The sequence below is a fragment of the Bos indicus genome, chromosome 12 (assembly GCF_029378745.1).
Source record: "Bos indicus isolate NIAB-ARS_2022 breed Sahiwal x Tharparkar chromosome 12, NIAB-ARS_B.indTharparkar_mat_pri_1.0, whole genome shotgun sequence".
Lineage (NCBI taxonomy): Eukaryota > Metazoa > Chordata > Mammalia > Artiodactyla > Bovidae > Bos > Bos indicus.
In genome coordinates, this window is record NC_091771.1 from 81125974 (window position 1) to 81153240 (window position 27267).

The window sequence follows — 27267 nt, forward strand, 5'->3', positions numbered from 1 at the left end:
TCTCTGTGTATCCCTAAGATAATTTTAATGGTATTTGCTTAATTGGCTGGAAGGATTAAATGAGCTAAGACTGCAACGCACTTAGAACAGTACTAGGGAGAGTGCACTAGGTAAATATTAACCATTGTTATCATTATATATTATAGTAACTGTGATGTTATCTTGTGCTAGATTCTCATTTTACTAGGTTCTCAAAAACTAATTACGGAATAAAGGACTGAATGTGGGGAAACATTCCTTTCTCCTGAAGTATTGAAGTTCAAATTCCATTACCTTGAAATAAACAGAGCACTTTCACTAGATAATATTAGTCAAAACTGGAAATCACACTTAATTTGAGTCTAAATCCTTTTTCTATAAGATGCTGAGGATTCTAAGGGCCTGGCCTGGGCAGGCGTAAGCTGGGTGAATAGAGTGCTCCTTCCTACGTCCTGCGTTCAGAGCAGAGAGTCAAATATGAGAAGAAGAGAAAATCCAAGTCCTGCAAATCAGAAACTCAACGACCTCAACTGGAAGGCCCCAAACCAAATAATTGGAGAAACTGGGAGGTGACGGCAGAAAACAGCAGGTCGGATGAAAAGCCTGACGTTCTTCCCGGGACAAATCCTGGTGCGTGCTGCTCCCCCAAGATGTGCTTCTTGGGTAGAAGGACCTTATTCAAGGTGTTGAGGACTGAACCAGGCAGCTGGCTCTGTCCTCATTCTATTCTTGTCCCACCACTTACACTGCACCAAACATAACCAGGACTTGGATTTTAAGCTAAGACCCAGACGCACTCTGATATTCTCTACCTTTAAAAAAAAATGCCATCCAGGTGCAACCCCATCACAAGAAAACAGCATCTCAGAAGCAAAAGAGATCAAACAAACATTTACACTTCCCCTGACATCAATGCCTACGCTAGAGCAGGAAGACATGATAAAATCATCCGTAGAATCAGAACTAGAGGCGACGGCAGAAACTGCATCTGATCACTTTTAGGTATCTCAGAGATGACTGGGGGAGACGAAGAAACAAAAATAAGAGCACACACGTCAAATCAATGAAACTGACTTCATTTGAGATAAGGCATCTCTAGGAAATGATCTTTATCTGAGTAGAGCTTTTCTAAAGGGGAGATAGGGAATTCCAGCTTCCTCTGGCTCCCAATATGTTGAATATTCATCTTGGGCAACCGAATGCAATTTGCATAATACGGGGCCCAGGTCTGCAGCAAGAATGGCCTTCAGGGAATGAGAAAGAAGTTTTCAGAAAGACTAGAGCATGTCTCAGCTCAACAGGAAGGGAATCCACGGCTCACATTTTATTTTCCTTGACAGGATTTTCCCAGATTTTGCTGAAGAAAATGTATCACGTTTCATAGGAGTCCCCAGAGAACCCTTCTGCTCTGCTTAAGTTTTAGTGGTGTGTGTGTGTGTGTGTGTGTGTGTGTGTGTGTGTAAAATGTATGTATGTATACATTTTTTCTGACAATATTTAACAACAGAGTTTTAAAGAATTCATAGGAAGATGACAGGAAAACCCAAATAAGAGAATCTCCTCTGAGGCTCCATGACTTTAATCTGTCAGTTTTTGCTCAAGGGATAATGGAAAGAAGTATTTCCATCTTAAGTCTCTATTGCTTGGACCTCTGGCAGATGCGAATTCTAACTGCATTATAATATATATACACAGCACATCTGAATGCAAATCACTTGTAAACAGTAAATATTGCAGAAGAGAATGGAAAGGTGCTCAGATGGTAATACACATTAATACAAAACCAAGATTTGCTTACATTTAAATGCGATATACATTTTGATGTTAGAAATATTTTCCCAGTAAAACACTTAACTCAATCTCAATTCTTGTTTTTTAAAAGAACTACTCTCTCCTAAATTTTCTCTTCTAGAATTACATTTACTCTGTTTCTTTTTGCAAAATAATCTTTTATAAGAAACTCCCTAAGAAAAGTACATTTCTAAATAATAATAGAAAAGGATTACATTAATATCAATCCTTTCTAATAGCAATTAGGTAATAAAATTTCATTTGGGTTTGAAAGTGGACAGATATTACTGCATTTTTCTTAGCCTATAAAGTATCAGCCTATTGTGTTCTTTGCCTTACATTTAAAAAGAAGGAAAGAAAACAATCTGCTTATATAACATCAACCACTTAACAGAAAACTTAAAATTTGGAATATTTGAATAAAGTGGATAAGATCTCTTAAAAAAAAGTCAATCCCTTCAAAATTTCTCAATTTTCGATGAACTGGGACATATAAAAATATGCAAACACACAACTTTAAGAGGTAATGTTCCTCTTCTGCTTGATACACTGATACATTACCAAACATTGCTGAATCATGAATTAACAGCTCCTAGGCATTGTCATAAAGGTCAGACACTAAAGCCAAACTGAAAGCATTCTCCTTTTTGTGGTGGCTGCATCGCTGTGTTGATGGCCAATACCTTGGATGTGTTACTTACTGATGGGTAGAGGTAACCTTCTCCATTCATGGCTACGTACAACCCCGTCTTCACTCCCTGGATTGCAACGACGCGCAGTCCCACTGGTATGAGGTTGAACAGTGCTGCGAAGAGAAAGACGGTCTGTCACCAACGGGCAGGGGAAGCAGAGCACCTCCCCCCATCACTTTTCTGTTTCATTTATTCTATTTGAGAGATATTATGTCCGTTATAACCTTCTGAGAGGCTCCCAATTCATTACCTTCTATCTCTCTATTTAAGAAGTTTCTGTTATGAGTAAAGATAGCACTTGAGCTCTGATTTGTAGATCTTAGCAGGCTCCCTATAGCATTCTGAAGAATGGTGGGATAATAAACAGAATCAGGCCTGTAATCACGACTCCAGCATCACAGTCTCCGACACCATTTGATACCAGAAAAAATCAGCTAGGAAGACTCTCAAAGAGCAGAGTTTTATTTTAAAGATTTTTGTTTTTTTTTTAATGTGGACCGTTTTTATAGTCTTTATTGAATTTGTTACAATATGGTTTCTGTTTTATGTTTTGGTTTTTTGCTCACAAGGCGTGTGTGATCTTAGCTTCCTGACCAACCAGCAATCACATCCGTACTCCCTGAATTGGAAAGTCTTAACCACTGGACCACCAGGGAGTCACCCTAAAAGAGGAGAATTTTAAAAGCCCAAATTGAGTGTTTATCTGGTCTTTTAGGTGGAAGGTTTGCTTCATTACTGCAATGTTGTACAGGCAAGAAGTTAAAAAGGTAATTCCAAAGCTAAATTACTCTTGCAGAACCAACACGACATGCCAGCAGAGCCCAGAAAAGATGTGCACCTGCCCAAGTGCTAAATTTAGAAAGAACTAATCACACCGAACGGCGTACGAATTTCAGAGAGGGAATCTTCTTCATTAATATTTCATAAAATTATGAGTGAACACGAAAACAAAGAGGGAAGAGTGTTCAATTTTACCCCCTGAAGAGATAAGAATGTTTCCATGTTCTATTTCTTCCTTTATTGACCAAAAATGTATTCGTATGTAAGTTTCACATTGCAGATAGCAATGTTATCATGATTTTTTTTAAAGTCCTAATTAACATCCTTAATAATGCATTTCCTTGCCAGGGTTATATATGACTGTGTAGTGAGCATTTTAGCATCATTCCTAGTTTTCCCTTTGGCCACATGGCATGTAGGATCTCAGTTCCCAGATCAGGGATTGAACCCTCACCCCTTGCAATTAAGTGCAAGAGTCTTAACCACTGAATCTCCTAGGAACTGTCTAATATCATTCTTGGTGATGACTGCTTGAAGATTTTATTATAGACACATTTATAAGATTATCATTAATTATGAGAGGTTATCTGCTCCTATTTGCATTCTTAATTCAAGTCTAGAATTAAGAGAACCATCCCAGAAGAGGCAATGAAAGCACTAAAATGTTGAAGTAAATGTACAAGGAAAATATCTTAGGTTTAGGCTCTTGCTTGTATTCCACGAAGAATAAATAATTTGAAAGATGTGGGCAATTTTGACTTAAATCTGTGGGTCTACTCAGTACATAATTTTAAATGGACTTTCTACATTGTGTTCTATTTAATTCCGAGGCACATGGTTTCTCTGATCGAGTTGGGGGAGATTACACCTTCTCTTCCGGTTACTATATGTTACTGATCTTGGGATCTCAAGATGTCTGTGCTACTCAGATGATGAAATGAGAATGGCTGGCCATGACCCTTGAGAATTATCCCTACAAGAACATTCAGGGGCATCAGGTTTTGTGGGTATTCACTTTCAGGATGCAAACTAGCATTGAACTGTCTTCTGTAGGATTCTAGGGGCTTATAATACCCTTATGGAGGAATGAGGCTTCTGTTTGCTTATTTCTATTATATTATTTAATGTTAAACATGAATGTGGAGTGATTGAATACTTGTGGCATGGCAACTTTCAGTATTTCTTCTTTTTTAATTTTTTGGCTGCGCTATGCAGCAGGTGAGATGTCAGTCACCCAACCAGGGATTGAACTCACACCCTCTGAATTGGAAGTGCAGACTCTTAACCACTGGACCACCAGGGATGTCTGCTCAGTATTCCTTCCTCGTGGAAGAAAGTCATTGGATATTTTTACTCTCTTCTATATCACCTGAACTGTCCCATCTTGCTAATATTTTGAAAGGATTGGCACCATAGGATAATTCCTGATTTATTTGCAAAAGTTTTTAGGGAAAACCATAATTGTGCATCTGCCCATGCAAACTTTTCTATCTGAACCTATTCAAATGTATTTATTCTAACCTTCATATATGTTGGAGAAGGAAATGGCAACCCACTCCAGTATTCGTGCTTGGAAAATCCCATGGACAGAGGAGCCTGGTAGACTACAGTCCATGGGGTTGCAAAGAGTTGGACACGACTGAGTGACTTCACTTTCACTTCACTTCACTTTCATATATGTCTGGTGGTGTTGTGTGCGTGCTCAGTCATGTCCGACTCTTTGCAACCCCATGGACTATACAGTCCATGAAAATCTCCAGGCCAGAATACTGGAGTGGGTAGCCTTTACCTTCTCTTGGGGATTTTCCCAACCCAGGGATCAAACCTGGGTCACCCACATTGCAGGTGGATTCTTTACCAGCTGAGCCACAAGGGAAGCCCTGCACTATATTTAAAAAAAAAAAAAAAAATATATATATATATATATATATACTTTTCCCCTCCACAGGGTTTTGACTGAGACCTGAATTATAATAGTTATTATCATTTATAGGAAGAAAACAGAAAGTGAATCCATAGAACCACTGTAATGCGGAAACCCACTCAGAGCTGACCATGACGGATCCATGGTGCTTGTCATAACAACAGATACTCACAGTAATTGAAACATTATTATGGGTTTTCAGCCTTTTTATGTCTAACACAATTATAAAGCAATCCCACAAGGCCTGGGGGATGTTCATGCTACTTTGTCCATTCTGTGGAACACTCCAGTCTCCATATGATAGTGAATTTCATTCAACCCTGGCTGCACTTTAAAACTAGCTGTATTCATAAGACAGGATGAAAGAAAGTGAAAACTGAAAGTAAACTTGGTCAGTCATGTCCGACTCTTTGCAACCCCATGGACTATAGGCTCCACTGTCCCTGGGATTTTCCAGGCAAGAGTACCGGAGTGGGTTGCCATTTCCTTCTCCAGGGCATCTTCCCGACCCAGGGATCAAACCTGGGTCTCCAGCATTGCAGGCAGACGCTTTACTGTCTGAGCCACCAGAGAAGCCTTATAAGACAGGATGGCTATGCCCAACTCCAGAGCAATGAAATTAAATCAGAACCTCTGGGAGTGGGTTTAGGGCATCAGGAACTTTTCTTTCTTTCTTTCTTTTTTTTTTTTAAAAAAAAAAAGCTCCTCAAACGATCCTAGCCTACAGACAAGGTGAGAACCACCTTCCTGAGGCCTGTTGAATAGTGGGCATTGTGAGGGAACAGCTGGTTTTATACATCAGGTTACCAGGTTGGGAATCTCTCAGGTAAGAGGGATTGGTTTGGATGGGGCTTTAATCTAGCAATAAAGACTGACACATGAATATTTCTATAGCCCTCTTCTGCTTTCAGTATCTCGTAGTGGGAACAGTGACCTTTAAGAGCACAGGAAAATCCCAAGCTTTTGGCCACTTGCCAAAAGTAAACTGAAGAAAAAAATCATTCTGTAATCAAATACCATAGTCATGGTAATGCTTATCTCTGGTGCATAGAAGGGAAGCTCTAAGAATTTCAGAGCAACACACTCTGTAAAATGAGTGTGATGATAAAGTACCCCAGGATTTCACTTCTGTTTGTGAAAGATGTTTCCAGGGCACTGGAAGCCTGGGTAAGCAGGTGAGTTGCTTCAGAATCTCTCAGTTAGGACCAATTATCCACCCTTCCCCATTTTCTTGCCCAAAAAGCTGTAGATCTCACCCGGTGATCCGGGGAGGGCACTAGCGTCAGGGCGATAGGTTTGCCTGCCACCCTTTCTCCCTTTGAAGGTGTTTAAATTTTTTGACAAAGAAAGCTTAGCAGGGTGGTTCTGACTTTGCCTAGTTCTGTGCTATGCTGTCACATCCAACTCTTTGCGACCCTATGGACTATAGCCCGCAAGGTTCCTCGGTCCATGGGATTCTCCAGGCAAGAATACTGGAGCGGTTGCCATGCCCTCCTCCAGTCCTGACCCAGGGATCGAACCCAGGTCTCCTGCATTGTAGGTGGATTCTTTACCAGCTGAGACACCAGGGAAGCCCTTACCTAGTTCTAAGTAATCTCGTATTTACTAGTGGGCTAGCAATGAGCTCCAGTCATGCAGGTTCAAGCCTCAGTTCTCTCATTTGGTGACTTTCGGGGTGCCATCAGGGTGACTTTTAGGTTATTCCTCTTTATTTTTCCTACCAATGGGTGACTGATCTTTGTTTTGTATTCAGAGAAATAGCAAAAAATTGGAATGTTTGTGAATAATTACATTACACTCTCAAGCAAAATGGAGAAGGAAATGGCAACCCACTCCAGTATTCTTGCCTGGAGAATCCCATGGACAGAGGAGCCTGGTGAGCTACAGTCTTTGGGGTTACAAGAGTCTGACATGATTGAAGTGACTTAGCTTAAGCAAAGAGGGCAGTGCTCCACTGAGGACTTGTCTGTCTGTCAGCATCTCTGACGCTCTCACCTTCATTTCTAAAGATCACTTTTCAGGGCTAATGATTTTCCCAGAACATATGAGACTACTGTGATGAACCAGAGAAAAGAAGATGCATTAAAATTTATCCTATAAGCTTGTGTTTTTCAGTTAAGATGGTGATAGTATGAAAAAGTTGAGTTAATTAGTAATTCCCATTGCTTTTACAAAGCTGCTATAATCCTGCAATGTTTTATAAATTTTGCAGTCATGCAGTTTTCATAACCTTTTGAGGAGGGAACATCTATCTCAACCTGTTTTATTCTGTTCTGCCTTGTCTTTGCAAATGTTAAAACAGTAAGAAACTAACCTAACTGACTTAAAGGGCACAGAAAACACAGTGGTTAACTTGTAAGAAAAGAAGCTGTGGGCTAGATCTTTGCAGAGGAATGGAAGCCCTTGCAGCCTGGTCACTATGATTTGGTTCTGATTTGCTTGTCCACTGGGGTTCCCATTCCTGCCTGGTTCCCAGAACTGCTCCTCAGCAGCATTGAGGGGGATTAGAAAGGATTTCAAGAGCCACACAAAGATTCTCTTCCAGGGGAAAAGCCTCATACATTTACTGAACAGAAGGCCCAGTATTTTTTAGTATCTCAGCTTCCCGGTCCAGTGTTTAATACCATGCAGATAACCAGATATAATCATGTGTGTGTGTAATTTCTACATCTGCACTTTCATAATTTAGAAAATATTGTGCTGCTTATTCAATTGTGATGTAATACACTGTAAAAAAAAACAAAACACAGTGTCTACTGATACTTCTTAACTTGATATTGATTCCATCATGAAAAAACCAACTTGTTTGATGCTACAAAAACAAAAGGAGAGGTAGGGAAAAAACTCATAAAACATTTGCTTGAAGGAAGCTATTTTTTCAGGAAGTCCAGCTAAGCAGCATTTTCGTATAGCTATAATTTTTTTTTCTTTCTTTGAAATTGTTTGTCTGATGGATGACATCAGCCTCTAGTCTGATAAATCAGAGTGTCATAGGTCTTATCGTGATCAGACTTACAGAAAATGTGCTTTCATGCTCTACTAGACTCTGGCCAAAGAAAATCAGAGACACTGAAGACATGAGAACTTAGGAATCTAAAGTCCATGACCCTCACGACTCTGACATACAAAAAAAAGAGAATGCCTTTTGTCAAAGAGTGGGTGAGGAGTTTAAAGTCGGGAAAGGAAAATTAGCAGATGTATATATTCATACATATATGTAATATATATTAACATGAATCAAAAGAAACTAACATCTTCTGTAGGTCAGAGATGGTTAAGTGCTGACGATTTTGAGAGTTCAACCTAATATCAAAATCCCAACAGGTAAACAATGTTTGATGCCAACCTTATGAATAAAAACGTCTTCTATTTCTTCCCTTTGCCTGAATTACTTTACTTTCTCTTTTTCTAAATCAAGAGGAAATAAAGCAAACAAAAATCAATGAACAAATATGACAGGGAAAAGTCTAAAGTACAAAAGGATGACATAATAGAAACAAGGAGATGAAAAGATTAAAAACTGAATAGGAGGAAAATATAGATAAAGAAAATATTTGAAGTTGAAAGAAAAATTTTTAAATGAAGTAATGTCCAAAGTCTAAAACACAAACACAATGTTTGGGAAAATAATGATATTTCACTTAGCAACACCAAATGCAAAAATAGCCTACTTTATATTATTAGCTTCTCTCAGAATCAGTGTATCTGAACAGTTGATGACTAGACTTTAAAACAGGAACTGTCTATAATTTGGTTATATGTATTCAAAGCCTCCTTCTTCCCATGGAATAAAGTTCTGTATGTGAAGGATAAATGCTAAATCGATGAAAAGATTCATATCCACTAGTAAAATGTGATAAAATATTTCCAATAAAATTGATTTTTGCTTTTCACTCATTCTCCTGAGCAATGAAAAGTGTCTACTTTTGAACTGATGTGCTAAATTAAAGGGAATCAGAGGCCAGGATGCACAGAAAATAGGAAACAAAAACAGAGAAAATTGAAGAGAAGGAGTGCCAGAATAAAAATACAAAGAAAAGTTATATGTAAAGAAATCGTAAAATGAAGACAGATATGAAAACAATGGAAGGTAGGTGGCTTTTTTAATTTAAAAAAACAGCACAGATCCAATTTTATAAATAAATAATTCATACAATGTGTTAAAAAGTACACAGCCTTCATGTTCCCTCTATAAAGAAAAATATTATCTTGTTGAACACAAAGAATTTGAAAAATAACACTTCCATTATTTGAAACAACTAATCCTTATTGTTCTTGAAAACACAAGAACTAATCCTTATTGTTCTTAATGATAACACAGTTATCATTAAGAAGCTACACACATGTACACCCGTGGCTGATTCATGTGAATGTATGGCAAAAACCACTACAATATTGTAAAGTAATTAGCCTCCATTTAAAATAAATAAGTTAATTTACAAAAAAAAAAAAAAGAAGCTACAGGTCTCACAAAAATAAAACTTCCAAAGTAAATAGGTAATCAACTTTCATCTGAATGCATTAGTGCAATTACTTTGATGATAATGAGATTCAAGTAACAATAACACTGGATATGACAACTGCTTGGGGAAAAAACTGAAAAGATGAATAATTCTCTTAAAATGACAGGTGTCTTTAGTGGCTCTGTGAGTATTTCTATCCAGGTGGTCCAAAGAGAATTGTCAATGGCATTCTAGGGTATAACATTTGTAAAAATGAACGCACGTAACCCAATATTTACAACTGTACTTGGAAAGTCACGTAAGCAGCAGCGTCTCCAGCGATTGTGTGAGCCGGTGGCCTGGGGGGTCACTTACTAGAATTAGTGCTGTCCTCCTTGGTCCCGTCGAGAGCTCCATCGGGGTGCATTTGCAAGTAGTAGCCTTGCCTGCAATATAACCTGGTCACTATACCCTTGAGCTGGGGATCTGAAAGGCAAACACAGAGGTCATAAGCCTCACAACGCGTCACAGTGGAGTTTCTTTTTTCTTCCCTGCTTCTTTTCTTTCTTTCCCAGAAGTAAGAGGGTATTTTATAGAAACATTTTATAGAAGCACCTTTTATTTTATGTTTCCCAGAAATGTCTCTGCATTTCTCAAACCTGGAAGATGCTGATCACAGGAGGTGAAGAAAATGCCGTCGTAAACTTATTTTTCGTAAAGTTGTAAAGCCAGAAACTTTAGATAACAGGTCATTAAAAAAAACTGACATGTATGTATTTAAATAATTAGTTAAAATGATTAAACTACTTAATCTATTTAGCTATGAGCTAAGTCCTAAACTAACTAGCTTAATAGTTTAAACTAATATCATTCAGGATGGTGGGACAAGAATTTTGCAAACTCCTGGCTTTAAGAAACCATATCAAAGGCTTTTTAAGAGAATTTTTTTTTTTCACTTAACTTGACAAGTAATCCCCAAATGTGAAAAACTTCTATTAAAAAAAAAAAAAAGCCATACTAACATTTGGTACACATTCTCAGAAAAAGCCCTGATATGGAGGCTGTTTCCTTGCTGCTTAAACAGTCACCCTAACTTGCACAGAAGTATTGTGTACTTAGAGGTGATCCACAGTAAAATGTGAAAACCAACTTCTGAATTCAGGGCGAGACACAGTAACAAACCTAAGCTCTCTGGCCATCAGTCAGTCAGTTCAGTCGCTCAGTTGTATCTGACTCTTTGCAACCCCGTGGACTGCAGCACGTCAGGCTTCCCTGTCTGTCACCAACTCCCAGAGTTTACTCAAACTCATGTCCATCAAGTCAATGATGGCATCCAACCACCTCATTCTCTGTCATCCCCTTCTCCTCCTGCCTTCAATCTTTCCCAGCATCAGGGTCTTTTCCAGTGAGTCAGTTCTTTGCATCAGGTGGCCAAAGTATTAGAGTTATACTGCATTCAGTATTGCATTCAGCTTCAGCTGAATCTCCAATAATCTCTGGCCATAATCCAGACCAATTAGATGAATTAGACAGATAATCCTATATAATTTATATAACCACAAGGGATAGTAAAATTATACACTATGGATTTTTATTCTTGTCTCAAATGGCTTAAGCTCAAGGACAGTGGAAGTTTATTAAAACTAAAAGGAAAAATACACAGTAACAGACTTCTCATTAGATGATTCATAGAAGAGATAGCCGGTCTAGTGATCCGGTGCTTCACAAAGAGCCAACTGTACCTTCAAAAATAAATATTTGCATGTAGCTTTTCAAAGGTCACCACCATCTCATGACTCAATTTGATGGGAGACATCAGAATCCTCCCCATGGCAACTAACATGTCTCCACAACCCCTGAATGAGACATGCAAATGTGATCATGCTGTCAAAACAGGCAGTTGTTACAGAATGATGAAACCGAGCATGTTGTAATTGATCAAAAAATGATGGATGGCAAACAGGTGAACACACACAAAAAAATGTGCAAAAACAAACCAAAAAAGCTGTTCAAAACAGAATATCCTCAGCCTTTTGTCTAGTTCTCAAGAAATTAAAAAGAATGACAGCATCTGTTTCTATGTACATCTGATGTATCTGATCATTTGAGAAATGCCCCCATGGCACTGTGATATTGAAGAATCTGGAAAATAATGCATGAAAACCACAGCATGGCAGCATTCATGTAATCAAGCATGTCAGAATACAGGTGTTCTTGGAGGAGTAGGATTTTAGAAAGAAACACCTAAGTGATTATTAAGTAGTAAAGACTCTGCCTGCAATGCAGGAGACCCGGGTTCCATCCCTGGGTTGGGAAGGTCCCCTGAAGAAGAGAATGGCAATCCACTCCAATATTCTTGCCTGGAGAATCCCATGGACAGATCATGGGGTCACAAAGAGTCGGACATGACTGGGTGACCAACACTTACACTAAAAGTGACTATTACAATTGTGTCATGCATGTTCCTTGTGTGTGTGTGTTCAGTCGCTTCAGTTGTGTCTGACCCTATGGACTGTGGCTCACCAGAATGTTCTGTCTATGGGATTCTCCAGGCAGGGATACTTAAGTGGGTTGCCATGCCCTTTTCCAGGGTATCTTCCTGAGCCAGGGATCAAACCCACGTCTCTTATGTCTACCTGCACTGGCAGGTGGGTTCTTTACCACTAGTGCCACATGGGAAGCCCCGTATGTTCCTTACTCTGTAGTATATAACTTAAAAAATCACATAATTCTAACATGTGCCTAAGTGAACCTTACTCTGCTCATCACCCAATAAGTACTACTGAACCTTTAAGTACTGAGGATTTTTCCTAGTTTTGCTGTATCATATTTATGCTTGTCACTGGAAGTAGGTAGCCCAGAAAAAGAAGGGAACAAAAGTGAAAAGGTGAGATAGGGGTGGCAATGCTTAGTTGCCATGAAAACATACAGAGCATTTCAGAGACAGAAAATTTTTTCTGCAAAAGCTTTATGTTCTGGATCACTTACTTTTAGTAATCCTATATTTTAGCTATGATATCTTCTGGACTTGAATTAAGTATACCAGGCAAGAAAGTGAGAAGACAGGTGACCCTCACAAGTCCCTTCACACTTACAGAGAGGCCCCTTCTCCTTTGTTTCTTCTATTAAAAAGATAGCACAAGCACTGGAGACAAAGTGGAGAAAAGCGAACCCTTGTGCATGGTTGGTGGGGTGTAAACGGGTGCGGTCACTGCGGGAAACAGCATGGAGGTTACTCACGCTGATGAGTGAAACTGACCAGCATGAAAACTGAGCCACAGGCTCCAGAGATCCCACTTACGGGTATATATACAAAGGAAATGGAATCAGGATCTCAAAGAGCTATCTGCACCCCCGTGTTCACTGCAGCATCATTCGCCACAACCAAGACGTGGAAACGACCCGTGTCCATCAGCAGATGAATGGACACAGAAATGCGCGGTGTAGATGCACAGTGGAATATTATTCAGTCATAAGAAAGGAAACCCTGCTATTCGTGATAACAGGACTGAACCTGGAGGACATTAGGCTAAGGAGCTAATTTGTAACCCCACCTCATGCCTGCCAAGAAATTACAAGTAAAAGACAAAACTGTATTTTTGAGTTCTTATTTAATTTCAAGAAAAGAAAACCAAACTGATTTCTATTTATCTGCTTTCACAGTATTTGTTTTTTCTTTTTCTTTTTCTTTTTAGAAACCATAGTAATATTGACTGTTCTTCTCAGGTGCCACAATTCACTCACTGAATTTTCACCACAGTTTACTTACAAAATGGGAAACCCATTTTGATAATGAGAAAGTAAAGACACAGCACAATGAGGTAATTCGACAAACAGCACATGACTAATAAGTGCAAAGCTGGATTGACGTGATCCTGCCCACTTAACCACTAAATTATGTAGCCTGTAAAAATTGAACAATCAGACTAAACTATCTTAAACAACTGAAAATGAAATGCAAACATCTATTCTTTAAAACTAGATTCTCAAAGGTTATTTTGGGCTGTGTCTAACCCCGCTAATCCTGCAGAGTTGGAGCTGAATCTATAATGTAAAGCCATAACATAAAGTTAGAGATGACCAAATTTCCTGAAAATCTCTTCTAAGATCTTTCCCACTTTTCCATTGACCACATTTCCAATAAATCTCCACGCATGAAATCCTCATCAAAATCATAAATATAAGACTAAGTTTAAACTTCCTACAGTATCATTTTCACTTTAATTCCTCCATCTCCATCAACTTCAGTCAAAGATCTACTCTGACTTGACCACTGATGTTAATTGTTAACCCCCTCAGATTAACACCATGTTTGCCTTTTATATTCCATCCAATGAGTTGCCCAGTTCCTATAGACACTGTCTTCAAAATCTCTCTCACTGTTTTCCCTTTCTCTGTTTTCACTGCCAGCAAGTGTTCAGCCCCTCATGGCCTCTCCCAGGCCATGCAGAGTGCTGTTCTTGTCCATCAGATCAGGAAATAAGCAGCAACTCTCCAACACCCACCAAATGTCTCACTCTGCAGCAGCAGGGGCCCACCTACCTGCCTGAACTTGGTTTCTACTGTTCCCCTGCCATCTTCAGCATGTAGCCCACCCTGGGTCACTGGGTTGTTCTGACTCTTTGCAATCCCATGGACTACAGCACATGTGGGCTGCCTACAAACATCCCATGGTCTCCCACATTGATTCCGTTCCCGCAACCTTACTTGTCTCAAATACGCCCACTTGTGTAGAGACGTGAGACTCTGGACTGGGAGTTTCACGAGGAAAAGTGAAATGTACAGTATTGCTCACCATGGCATCTCCTGGGTCTAGATAAATGAGAGCCTTGCACTATTTCTTTTGTGAATGAATACTAACAAAGATGTAATTTTTCCAGTAAGTTCATATTGCAGGTAAGAGTAAAAACTGGAACAACATGAAAACCAAAACGGCAATCATAGTAAAGGCTTAAAAATGTCCACAATTTTTGACTAGGTAATTTGACTTTTTGGAATTCCAAGTTAAAAATAAGTCCTTAGTGTTTTACAGTTTTGTGTAATAACTTGTGTGTATAACTTGAGCATGGCTATGTAAAACTACTATTCATAGGAAAAATGAGAGACAATATGCCAAAATGTTAAATGTAACTGTACTTTGATGGTTATCAGAATATTTATTTTTCAATATTAATTATTTGTAAAATGTCCAATCATGATGGCATGTTAACTTTATAATGTTAATGCAGAAACTATAGTAAATCTATGAATGCCTTTGGGAAAGAATGAGTTAAAATAGCATTTTGTACCTACTTGCAAAGAAGATCGCATATGTATATGCAAATCAACTGAACACCTATTACTGCTGTAGATTAACTGGTTGCCCCAAATTTTCAAGAATTCCACTTAGTATTTTCTCATCGTACATAATCACATGTTCATAAAAGCTTTACTGTGATACTCATTTATACAATTGTTCAATGTAGCCCTGTATAGCTTAAAGTCAGTCTTTCAAATAATTAAAACAAACCCTTTCTCCCTAAGCCTAGAATGAAAATATGCAACCAAAAATCACAGCAAAAACAAACAAAACAACAATTTTACTGAGAAAATCACGACATCAGTATGTGCAGTCAGACAAAGGTAAGACCAACCTTCTAGATCTCTGTGCAAGAAGGCTCTAAGCCTTCATTTTCTTACTTTACTTCCAGTACAAGTCTCAGCTTCCATCTATAATAATACATGCTGAACCCATCTTGACTCTTTGAGAGAACAGTTAACAAAAAAAGAAACACAAAAATCCCACATAACTGCAGGAATGGCCAGGATCCAGAATTTGCAAATATTTAAAGCAAACAGCATCCAAAGTGGGGCGGGGGTGGGGAGGTGCTTCTCCCCTTGCAAGGTTTTGCAAGATCGCACGACCCAGTGGTAGAACTTACTGTTGTTATTACCTCCAAAAATGACAAGGAACTTAAGCATGGATTGACATTGGTATCTTCAAAGTCACATGTCACATGCTACATTAGATCCTTGAAGTATGTGGGACACGTGGGCCATCCCATAATACTGAGGGGCTGGCCCAGTGACCCTGCCTCTCAGCCACTGTTTCCAATGAATGCTTTGCATAGGTTGAAATTCACGTGTTCCTGGTTAAGTGGCTTATAAATTATATTATCTAGTTTAAATAAAATTAGGATAGTCGAGGGGAAAAAAAAAATCCCAGAGATAATATGGGTCAGAGGTGAAATTAAAAAATAAGAAAAACAAGCTAAAGCTTAACATCAAGAAAAAAAGGAAGATGATGTATATTCTATGTGGATTATGTGGCTAAAAGAAAGGATGAAAATAAGAAATCAAAACAATGATGATCTATTTAGATCTCACATGAGCTCAGCCAAAGGATTTTAAAGGTGTTTAGAAGACAATGTAAAATGCATCTACTATAATAAAAATGGAGTGTCATCCTAAATAAGTGTTATGACTTGAGACATAAAAGAGTGGAAGTATTGCTTGTATGAAATAAACTTATATTGAGGTGCCTGCTCACTTTTTTCATTAAACTAATGGGACAAGAAGATTTGATGATGAAGTACAAAAAAATAATTATTTTGTTTTCAATAATGATATAGCCCAAACTCCTATAACTTGGACTCTCAATTAATAATTGAAAGATGAATCAATATCTGAAGTCCTACACCTATATTTTAGTTAGCCATATAAAAATGCAAAATATTTTCCAACTCAAAAAACTGTTAAGGATCTTTATTCTCTTTTAAAATACTTATGTATCCACAGCATCTTATTCTGCTCAAGAAAATATGAAAACTTAGCCCGTATTAATTATGTTTTTTGTTCTGTCTTTTCTATTTGCTGTGCCTGGACATTTCACTGAAAATGTCCTGAGGATACTCCTTGTCTGAAATTCTAGACTAACTATGTTCTCTGATATTAATTAAAATAGAAATAATGAAAACTAATACACATGTATATGAAGAGGAAAAAAAGGTATTTCATAATATATTAGCCTCAACACTTAGAACTGAAAGAAACTCAAGTCAGTCCAACTGCCTTTAGGTGCAAGGAAATATCTAACATTTTTAATTAAAACAATCATTTTATCAGAAGTAGGTTCATCTAAATAAATCACTGTCACAAATTATTTTCACAAAATGTTCTGACTGACAGAAGAGAAATCAGAATAACTCTTAAGATGATGAATACATTTTAAATCATTTAAACTAATAAATGTACAGTATGGCATGGATTTTTATGTGGCAAATATATAAATGGATATACACATGTACTACATTTGTTTACTCATAAACCTTGGTACTAGTTACAATATAGGTTCTTCAGCGTCATTCCTCTATAGCTATGGAAAATCATATTTTTTAACAGGGTAAAAGGCAATTTTGGGAATATACATTTTTGTGGTAGATCTAATTAGATTTTGGCACTCCTAGCAGCAGAAAATAGTATTGTGAATAATTTATCCAAATCCATAAATTATCATATACTCCAATCATAAAAATAAAACATGCCCAGGAACTCTTCCAAAGGGCTGGAAAAAAAAAAAGGTGAGAGCACTAAGGAAAATGATAAAGAAAACTGAAGGTGGGAAAATCTGCTATATCTTTCTGTTAATTTCTGAGACTGGTACTCACGTTCCTCTTGGAACTGACCCCATGCCACCCTGAGAGCCTCGCTCCCCTGGGAACCTTGTTTCAGCTATTTCAGAATTGTTACTCAACCCACCAACCCAATCCAATGCATTATCATGTCTGCTGAATTTTAACTGCTGATTCTATAGTCTACAGTATCTTCTTCACCTCTGCCTACCAGAATCCTTTGCCTGATGGTATTAGGGATACAATCTTGCCTGAAAATACAGTTCTTGGGCTCAGCGAGCTTGCTGTCTATTGAAAGGAGAAGAGGCGAACTCGTAATACAAATTTACATCAATTAATCATGCGTTAAATTATTGGATTTACATGTCTGTCTGCCCAGCAAATACATTATACATCTTTTAATAATTTGCATCATGTATTATTCAAAGTAGCCTGTCACTATGCTTTGGACAGAACAGCTGCCCAACAAATATATATTGAACTGAATTTATTTTCTGTTGGTTTTTTCAGATTGATAAGTTCTAAATGGAATTCAAGACAAAATGCATTTTTCTATATCTTATTTAAGACTTAGAGGAGTAGAGTATACTTGAGATGAAGGCAAAAGTAAATGTGGGTTCTTAAAGGGAAACACCACAACATTTTAAGCAGTTATTTTTTTCCAAAAATTATTTTGGCCCAAAAATTCCCTCTATGTAAAATATACTAAAAAAACGATAGTAGGTAAAGCCTTTCTTGGGGAAATGTCTGAGAAGATCATTAAAAGGAAGGCAAGCAGTAAAGATCCTGCTTAATATTTGACCCTAAGCTCTGAGAAGCAGATGGACCTTGAGCAGACCTAGGTATCTAGGGATTCCTGGTACAATGTTGACCTTTTCGAATATTCAGGGTCTATAAGTTCCAGAAAGAAGCACATCTTTCAAGCTCAGTTAGAAAAGCACCCTATTCCAATGCCATTCAAAATCTTAGCAATATAATTTCAGTAAGGACATATTACTAAATATATTGTTACTAGAACATTCCATATTTGCTCAGCCAGTCCCTAAATATTTAATAACAACCTCTTTTCTATTTCTTTATGATGGGATTATTTTCAATTAAGAAAACCACCATGGGAAAAATTGCTGCAAACCTCCTTTGGAATGATGGATTAAGGCAATGGCACCCCACTCCAGTACTCTTGCCTGGAAAATCCCATGGATGGAGGAGCCTGGTGGGCTGCAGTCCATGGGGTCGCTACAAGTCAGACATGACTGAGCGACTTCACTTTCATTCTTCACTTTCATGCATTGGAGAAGGAGGTGGCAACCCACTCCAGAATTCTTGCCTGGAGAATCCCAGGGACGGGGGAGCCTGGTGGGCTGCCGTCTATGGGGTCACACAGAGTCGGACGCGACTGAAGTGACTTAGCAGCAGCAGCATCTTGAAACACTCCCAAGTTCTGTGTTTAACTTATGATACCTTGGCACAATAAACACACACATGCACACACACACACACACACACACACACACACACACACCCCAAACAGCACAGAGTGAAGAAGTTTTCACTTCGCCATATATGTGGCCAAAATCTCATTATTTTTAATGGACAATCCTTTCACTTTCTACTGCTCAACACAAAAGCCATTTTATGCTTATTATAATACAAAATATAATTGCATATTATTAATCAGGCCTCTTACTGTGTTCTTCATAAAGTTTGAGACTAATCAGATGTAACTGAATGGCTTAAGGAACAAAGGCCCAAGAGTATTATTAGCATTTGCTAATATTTTGTAGTCAAACACCATAATGAGCAAATTTCAATGCTGGAAATATGACTGAAAAAGAATGTGAATGCTATATGAGCTATACACCACAATCTGAGAGAGCTTAATAATTATGCAGAATTTCTTTAAAAGTCAAAATGACTTCTATTTCTGACCAAGAAAGAATAATGAGGACCAGACGTACTCTCTAATATGAAACAACAAAAAAGGACAAATTGAATTTTGCAAGACACTGGATACCAGGAAATGAAGGACAGAGGTTTCCGGGAGATGGAAAAGAAATAAGGTGAGCTCTTTTCTTCCCGGATTTTAAAGGCTTAGAGATGTTCCAGGACCTGGTGAAGGAAGGGGAGCCCGGTGGACTCTCTAAGTTGAGATGGAGTTGAGTCCAGGGAAAGGAGAGGGTTGCAGAGGGATAGAATTTCTGGAATCTACATAGGGTCTCTTTCGGTCTTCAGCTGAGTACTAATGGACAACTGCACATGAGGAGACCACTCAAGGCTGGGCAAAGTCATCCGAGAGGAATAGAGGCAACAGTGCCTCAAACACACACAAGACCGGAAACAATGCCTATTCCCACTAGCCAGACTGGAAAAACTCATAATTCATGGGGCAATGAGCAGAGTATAAATAAGAGGCTTGCCTCTGTAGGAGGGGAATTAGCTTAGTCTGAGCAATGCTTCAGTCTCCCCTAACAAATTCTGAAAGCAAGAGCATACTGTTTCTGAGTAACTTAACTGCATCCCAGAATAAGTTCAAGAACATTTGTAGGAATACAAAAATATCTAACATTCAGGGAAGCAAAATTAAAAGTATTTGGAATCCAATAAGAAAATGCAATAAAGCATGCAAAGAAGCAGGGGATCTGACCCATAACAAAACGGAGAATCAGTAAATCAAAACTGACCCAGAGCTGCCCCAGATGTCGGAATATCAGACAGGGACATGCAAACAGTCTTTACAACTCTATACCTTCCACACATCCCAAAAGTTAAATACAGATACAGACAGCCCAGAACAAACTTTGATGGGTGAAAGCTGCATTTCATGAAATGAAGAAAAAAATTCGGGGAATGGCATTAATGGCAGATTAAACTAATCACAGAAAAAGTGGTGAACTTGGAGACACAGTAATAGAAATGATTGCAAATGAAACCCACGAGAAAACAGAATTCTAAAAAGAAATTAACAGAGCTGTCAGATAACTTTAAATGATTGGAGATATGTCTAATTGGAGATTCCAGGGAAAAGTACCAAGAGGGCAAGAAAGAAAGATATTTGAAGAAATAATGGCTGGAAATTTCCAAATTGATGAAAACAATAAAGCCAAAAATCCAAACTGCTTAACACATTCCAAAGACAGGAAACATGAAGAATACAATACAAAGACACATCGTATTGAAAGTGCTTAAAACCAGTGATAAAGAGCTCATCGCTTCTTTCCCCAAGATCTGTGACTACTTGGAGACTGGTGAAGAGACTGGGAGGAGCAGGGGTCAGGAGTACAAAGGGGCATAAGGAAACCTCTGTGGTGACAGACATATTTATAACCTTGAGTATGATGATGACGTCACATGTTAAAACTTATAAAATTATACACTTTTAAATACAGATAATTTTTATGACCATTATACCTTAGCAGAGTTATTAACAATCAAAGTAAAAGGATAGAAAACAGTATGCCATGCTGGGAATAATCAGACTATTAATCAAGGACAAAATAGATTTCAAGGCAAAGAATCTTACAATACATAAGGAAGGATCATTTCCTAATGATAAATAAGTCAATTTAGGAAGAATGCATAACAATCCTGAATGTTTTTGCATCTACTAACAGTGTTTCAAATACATGAAGTAGAAACCAATAGGATTTGAGGGAGAAATAGAAAAATCTGATTTGAAAGTCAGAAATTTCAACTGTATTCTCAAAAAGAGAGAAAAAGTAGGAAAAAAAAAAACCCCTAAGGCTTAGAGTATTATGTTAAATTTAACACGCTCAGTTAATCACTAGAAAGTATGATTCACTTCTTTGAGAAACTAGAAATGGAATTCTCTAAATGTAAGGAATCTGAAAAGCAACAACTATTTGACTCACTCAAAGACTTTTTATAGCAGGCCATACAGATTTGCGCTCCAGCCATCATTACATTATCAGAAGTTGAGAATTAGTGTAACAAAAAGGAAGATATTAAAGAATCCAAGGTCATCTGTTGAAATTAAAGTGCACTCTTGTTTAATAGAGTCTTCCCAGGTGGCTCAGTGGTAGAGACCTGCCTGCCAATGCAGGAGACGCAGGAGACGCTGGTTTGACCCTGAGTTGAGAAGATCCCCTGGAGAAGGAAATAGCAACCCACTCCAGTATTCTTGCCTGGAATATCCCATGGAGAGCCTGGTGGGCTATACAGTCCATGGGGTCGCAGAGTCAGACATAGCATACATTGTTTAATAAAATTCAGCATGCAAAGCCTTTAGTGAAAATTATATTGGATTAGGATATGCCATATTCATATGAACTATGAATACAGGAATTAGAGCAGAAGTATAGTTTTATTAGCTTTCTTATGAGAAGGCATAGAGCAGTAAACTGGGAATTTCACATGAAAAAAAATGGTGTTTTCCATTTTTTAGCACACATTTGCTTTACAGCCAGGAAGCATTTCCCTAAATGTGTTATGCCAAGAAAATAATCAGGACAGGGGGAAAGTTTTTAAAAGTAACTGTAGGTAACAAGGACTGATCAATACATTCTCCAGAGTCGAGGTTCACACTTCAGTGTTTCAGAGCAGATATTTAAAACCCACTTTGCCTGTTTACACCTAGAACTACAGAGGCAACTCCGTCTAATGGGCAGAGTTGTAAGAATAGATGGAAACAGTACCAGTAAATACTTGGTTTACTTCTATTTAAGGAAGATGCAAATAGCTGAGGTGTGCTTCCTTCTAAAATTTCTGTTTCAGACTTTGTCTCCCAGCTACTTCTCAGAGAAGATGAAAGTTGTAAAAACCCTTCTGTTAACAATGTCAGTCCTCCTGGAAACTCCAGAGCAGCAGGGTCACAGGCAGGAAGGAGAAGGCATTCGGGGTACTTATTCATCATGTAAAGTCACATTGTCACCTTTAACTAGAGAGGGAAAACACTGAAGCCAGTGGTTATGAAAATAAATGAAAACACACAGACACAGTCTCTGAGAAATCAAGGTGGAAGTTCCATGAACAATGATGTAGAATTTGGTCTTGAATTTAGAGTTAAGCTGTAGACAACCCAGGTGTATTTTAAAATTAAAATGTAGTTCATTCACAATGTTTTGATAGTTTCAGGTGTACAGCAAAGTGATTCAGTTACCTATATACACATATGTGTGTGTGTGTGTGTGTATGTATATATATATATATATATATAATGATTGCTCCTTGGAAGAAAAAGTATGACAAACCAAGACAGCATATTAAAAAGCACGTGAGAGTTGGACCATAAAGAAGGCTGAGTGCTAAAGAATTGATGCCTCTGAACTGTGGAGATGGAGAAAACTCGTGAGAGTCCCTTGGACTGCAAGGAGAACAAACTAGTCAATCCTAAAGGAAATCAATTCTGAATATTCATTGGAAAGACTGATGCTGCAACTGAAGCTTCAGTACTTTGGCCACCTGACGCAAAGAGCTGACTCATTGGAAAAGCCCCCGATGCTGGGAAAGATTGAAGGCAGGAGAAGAAGGGGATGACAGAGGATGAGATGGGTTGGATGGCATCACTGACTCAATGGACATGAGTTTGAGCAAGCTCTGGGAGATGGTGAAGGACAGGAAGCCTGGCGTGCTGCAGTTCATGGGGTCACAAAGAGTCAGACACGACAGCAACTGAACAACAACATATGTATATATACACATATATATTAGGTTCTTTTTCATTATAGGTTATTACAAGTTATTAAATGTGTGCTGTGCTCTACAGTGTAAGTGAAAGTCACTCAGTCGTGTCCAATTCACTGCTATCCCATGGACTATACAGTCCATGGAATTCTCCCTGGCCAGAATACTGGAGTGGGTAGCCTTTCCCATCTCCAGGGGATCTTTGCGACCCAGGAATCGAACCCAGGTCTCTCGCGTTTCAGGCAGATTCTTTACCAGCTGAGCCACAAGGGAAGTCCTACCGTAGGTCCCTGTTGTTTATCAAGCCAGGCACATTTTAAAGGGAGTTTCATCCACTCAAGTCTGAGAGCAAGTTTGCACGGACTTACACTTTTTATTCTTTTTTTTTTTTTTTGTATTTCCATTTTCTTTTGGTTCTACTTCAACTTCACAGAGTTATAGAGTCATAGTATGCTAATTTAATAAGCAATGTTGCAGTTTGGACATGTTTTCAGGGTGCCGAGTGGGCAGGAGGAAGAGAAGTCTGTGAGAAGTTGGTTGAGAGTCAGCCTCCTTCCGCCCTCCCCCACCCTTCCAAATGCACGCTTGAGTCTTAAGTCCTGATTTCCTCTGCTTAAATTGGATTTGTGGTTTGTGGCTTTGGCATCACATTCATACTTTTAATTTCTATAAAAAGAAGAGGGAAAAAAAACCCCACTGGGAAAGGCATTACTCAGAGAGCGCATTTTGGCACAAGTCCTTTAGAGATGGGACAGAGAACTACTTCTCGCCCGTCCCCACTGGTTCTGTGCACTCACATCCACTCTTTTGCTTTCTTCAAGACACAAAGTTCTTCTTCACCCCAAAGAGTTTCTGACCTATAACTGATTTGCTCTGCCCCCTGGGAAAAAAAAAGAAACAAAACAAAACGTAGTGTCCTGGAGAAGAACCAGACAAGTCGAGGAGCCTGAAGCCACAGAGGAGAACACGATCCACAGTCTGCAGTCACTGCTTAGCGATCCTGGTCGCAGGTGACAAAGAGCAGCACAACCAAGACCAAGAGCTGAGCTTGAAATCACTACACTCAGAAACACCGCTTAAGCATGTGCTTTTTTTTTTTTTTTCTAAGATCATTTCACACAGCCTAGAAATTCCAACATTTTTACCAGTTTTAAAAACCGGCTTCAGTCCTTCAGCCCACCGATACGGAAACAAATGGAAAACTCTTCATTCCATTCCAATTCTGTGTGAAAGACAATGTGAGAACCCAAATTTACTAGGGAGTTTAAGGCACTTCCTTCCTGATAGAATTTACAGTGTTATGTGGATTTCAAGGTAGATTAGACAGCAAAACTGAAGTGAAAGTTGCTCAGTCGAGTCTGACTCTCGGCAACCCCAGGGACTACACAGTCCATGGAATTCTCCAGGCCAGAACACTGGAGTGGTTGGCTTTTCCTTCTCCAGAGATTAGACAGCAAACAGCTCAACAATAATAAAAGACTTAATAGTCATTTATGAAAGCCACTGGACAAAGAAGATGGCCATTCTTGATTGACTAGCTGAAGAATGTGGGCTAGAGACACACATACTACCTACTAAGAGCTGTCCTTCTAAACCAACGTGGTTAGTGGAAGACTTCAGAGAGAAAGTGAGGTGTGGGCTAATCAGAGATGGACAGGATGTGGGGATGGAAAGAGACATGGACTTCTCAAGTCAGGAGAAGGTCATGATGGTACAAGTTTGTGAAGACCTTTTGACTGACAGGCTGGGTTTGGGGGATGTAGGGCTGGTGGCAGGTAAGGCTGCTTGCAGTCTGCAGGCAGCTTTGGGCATCCAGAAACTCAAGGTGAGCAGCAGGCACATTCATCAGTGGAGAGAGTCAGCATGCTCTGGGTTTTATTTTTGTTATTTTGTTTTTCTTAGTTGAAAAGTGATCTGATGTTGTAACATTTTAGAGAATGCTATCAACTGCAGACTTTTACTCTATGCACAATCAAAGCTTGGGGAAATAAATTTTAAAAAATTTAATCTGATAAATTAATTTGGCTCTGTTTCTAGATCCTAAAGGAAATCAGTCCTGTATATTCACTAGAAGGACTGATACTGAAGCTGAAACTCCTATACTTTGGCCACCTGATCCGAAGAACTGACTCCTTGGAAAAGACCCTGATGCTGGGAAAGGGATTGAAGGTGGGAGGAGAAGGGGACAACAGAGGATGAGATGGTTGGATGGCATCACCAACTCGATGGACATGAATTTGAGAAAGCTCCAGGAGTTGGTGATGGACAGGAAAGCCTGGCGTGCTGCAGTCCATGGGGTTGAAAAGAGTCGGACACGACTGAGCAACTGAACTGAACTGTGTTTCTAAATTTCCATATACAAAATTGTAAGCTTTGCTGTAGCACATGTTAGCAAGTTAGCTGTGTGTGTGTGTGTAATGAAATTTAAAGGCTGTTGTAGTCTAGTAATGGAAGACTTTTTTTAAACATTTTATTTTGTGTTAAAGCAAAGCCAATTAACAATGTTGTGATAGTTTTAGGTGGGCAGCAAAAGGACTTATCCAAACGTATACATGTATCCATTCTCCCCCAAACTCCCCTCCATCCAGGCTGCCACATAACACTGAGCAACGTTCCCTGTACTATATACAGTAGGTCTTTTTAAATGCTGTGACTTTACGTCACTCAAGATCATTCCTACTGACATTTCACAGGGGATTCATTTAAATAATATTTTAGGCAAGCTTACTCTATTGTTTCATGAAGGAGGGAAATGTAATAAAATCATTAATAAAAAAATGTCTAAATCCTTACCAATATTTTTCTGAAATGTGTTAATATAAATAAGCTAAATATATTAGTATCTCCCTGGTCAACTGAAAGGCAGACAACTTTAAAATGCCATGTTTTCTTTTGGATATTACTTTTGCATGGGAAACAGCCAAAAAATACATCTTAAGAGATCTATTTCTACTCACATATGTACAATAACAGGAAAGCCTCACAGAGAATATCAAATAAAAAATAAAGTTTAACTGTCATGAATATTGGAGGAGGACATGGCAACCCACTCCAGTGTTCTTTCCTGGAGAATCTCATGGACAGAGGACCCTGGCAGGCTACAGTCCATAGGGTCTCAAAGAGCTGGACACAACTGAAGTGACTTGGCACGCACGCACATATGCGTATTTGACCTAGAAACTTCAGTGCGTATTATTTAATTAAATCTTTAGCCTAACCCATATAATACACAAAGAAAACTTGAATCTGTGAACACACAGCATTTGCCTACTCTTGCCCAGTTGGTGAGAGACGAAGTTGATTCTAAATCCTAAAACGTTTTGGGATCTGAAAATGTCTTTGTCTTCTGTCGCCACTTCAGTTACATATACAGGTATTTATCATCTACATCGTTATCCAAACTACTTCCTCTTCCTCCACATCTGTCAAAACACTGCCCTACATCAAGGCCTTGATGTTTAGAAACATCCCCCTGTTTCTAAAATGGTCTCTTACTTTCTCTGTGGGGAACAGTCTTTGTTTCCTTGATTTGCATATTTTACTAAATCATCTTTGTTGAGTTTTATTTTTTTTAATTTTTATTTTATATTGGAGCATAGTTGATTAACAAAGCTGTGTTAAGTTTCAGGAATACAGCCAAGCGATTCAGTTACACATATACATGTATCTATTCTATTTCAAATTCTTTTCCCATTTGGGTTATTACAGAATATTGAGCAGAGTTCCCTGTGCTGTACATAGGTCTTTGTTGGTGATCTACTGATATTTTAAATATAGTCGCTTCTTACATTTTAATGCTCAATTTATTTAGATAACACAAGGCAAGTGCCGATATGTGGGATTCAGAGCTTTTCTGGGCAGAGGGTACGGGGCATTCTTGTATGACGGCTTCTTTCTATCCTCGTCACTCTACATCTGTGGGATCCCAGTATCTTCCATTCAAAAAAGCATTTCCTGGCATGCCTGAGAAAACACTGACCTTGTAAAATGAATGAGTGCTGACTTCCAGGGCTCCTGTATGAAACCTTTCCATCTGTTTTGCTCTGCTCTGTGCCAGGGAGATTCATTTGGTCACTGTTGCTCATTAAGCCCCTCGACTAAAATAGGATCCATAGTTCAGAAGGTCATTGCAGAAAGGCAAAGCTTTAAATACAATTGGAACTAAAAAAACCAAAATCCTCAAATCTCTGAGAGGACAGCATACAAAAAGTTATAACAATATGACTTGTAACAACAAAGCTCTACACCCACACAAGCTATAGGCTGGCACAAAATGTTTCCCAGAGAAGTTTCCTATTCTGCACATTCATGACCGCAGACCTATCCACGGGGACCTCGTCTGATTGGCGAGCAGGATAAGCACCTCACCTTCCAGAGTGTTTTCTCGTCCATAAGAACACACGTGGAAT

The 27267-nt window shown here is 38.7% G+C and overlaps 1 protein-coding gene across 3 annotated transcripts in view; it reads right to left on the reverse strand.

The window, feature by feature from the left end:
• Window positions 1-27267, reverse strand: part of FGF14 (fibroblast growth factor 14) — a 634217-nt gene that overhangs the window by 104019 nt on the left and 502931 nt on the right. For all 3 annotated transcript variants that reach the window (XM_070800451.1, XM_070800452.1, XM_070800453.1), the window contains exons 2-3: window positions 9984-10094; window positions 2472-2575 (exon numbers count right to left, since the gene is read on the reverse strand). In XM_070800451.1, the coding sequence (XP_070656552.1) occupies window positions 2472-2575; window positions 9984-10094 (215 nt within the window). The remainder of the gene's footprint in view (window positions 1-2471; window positions 2576-9983; window positions 10095-27267) is intronic.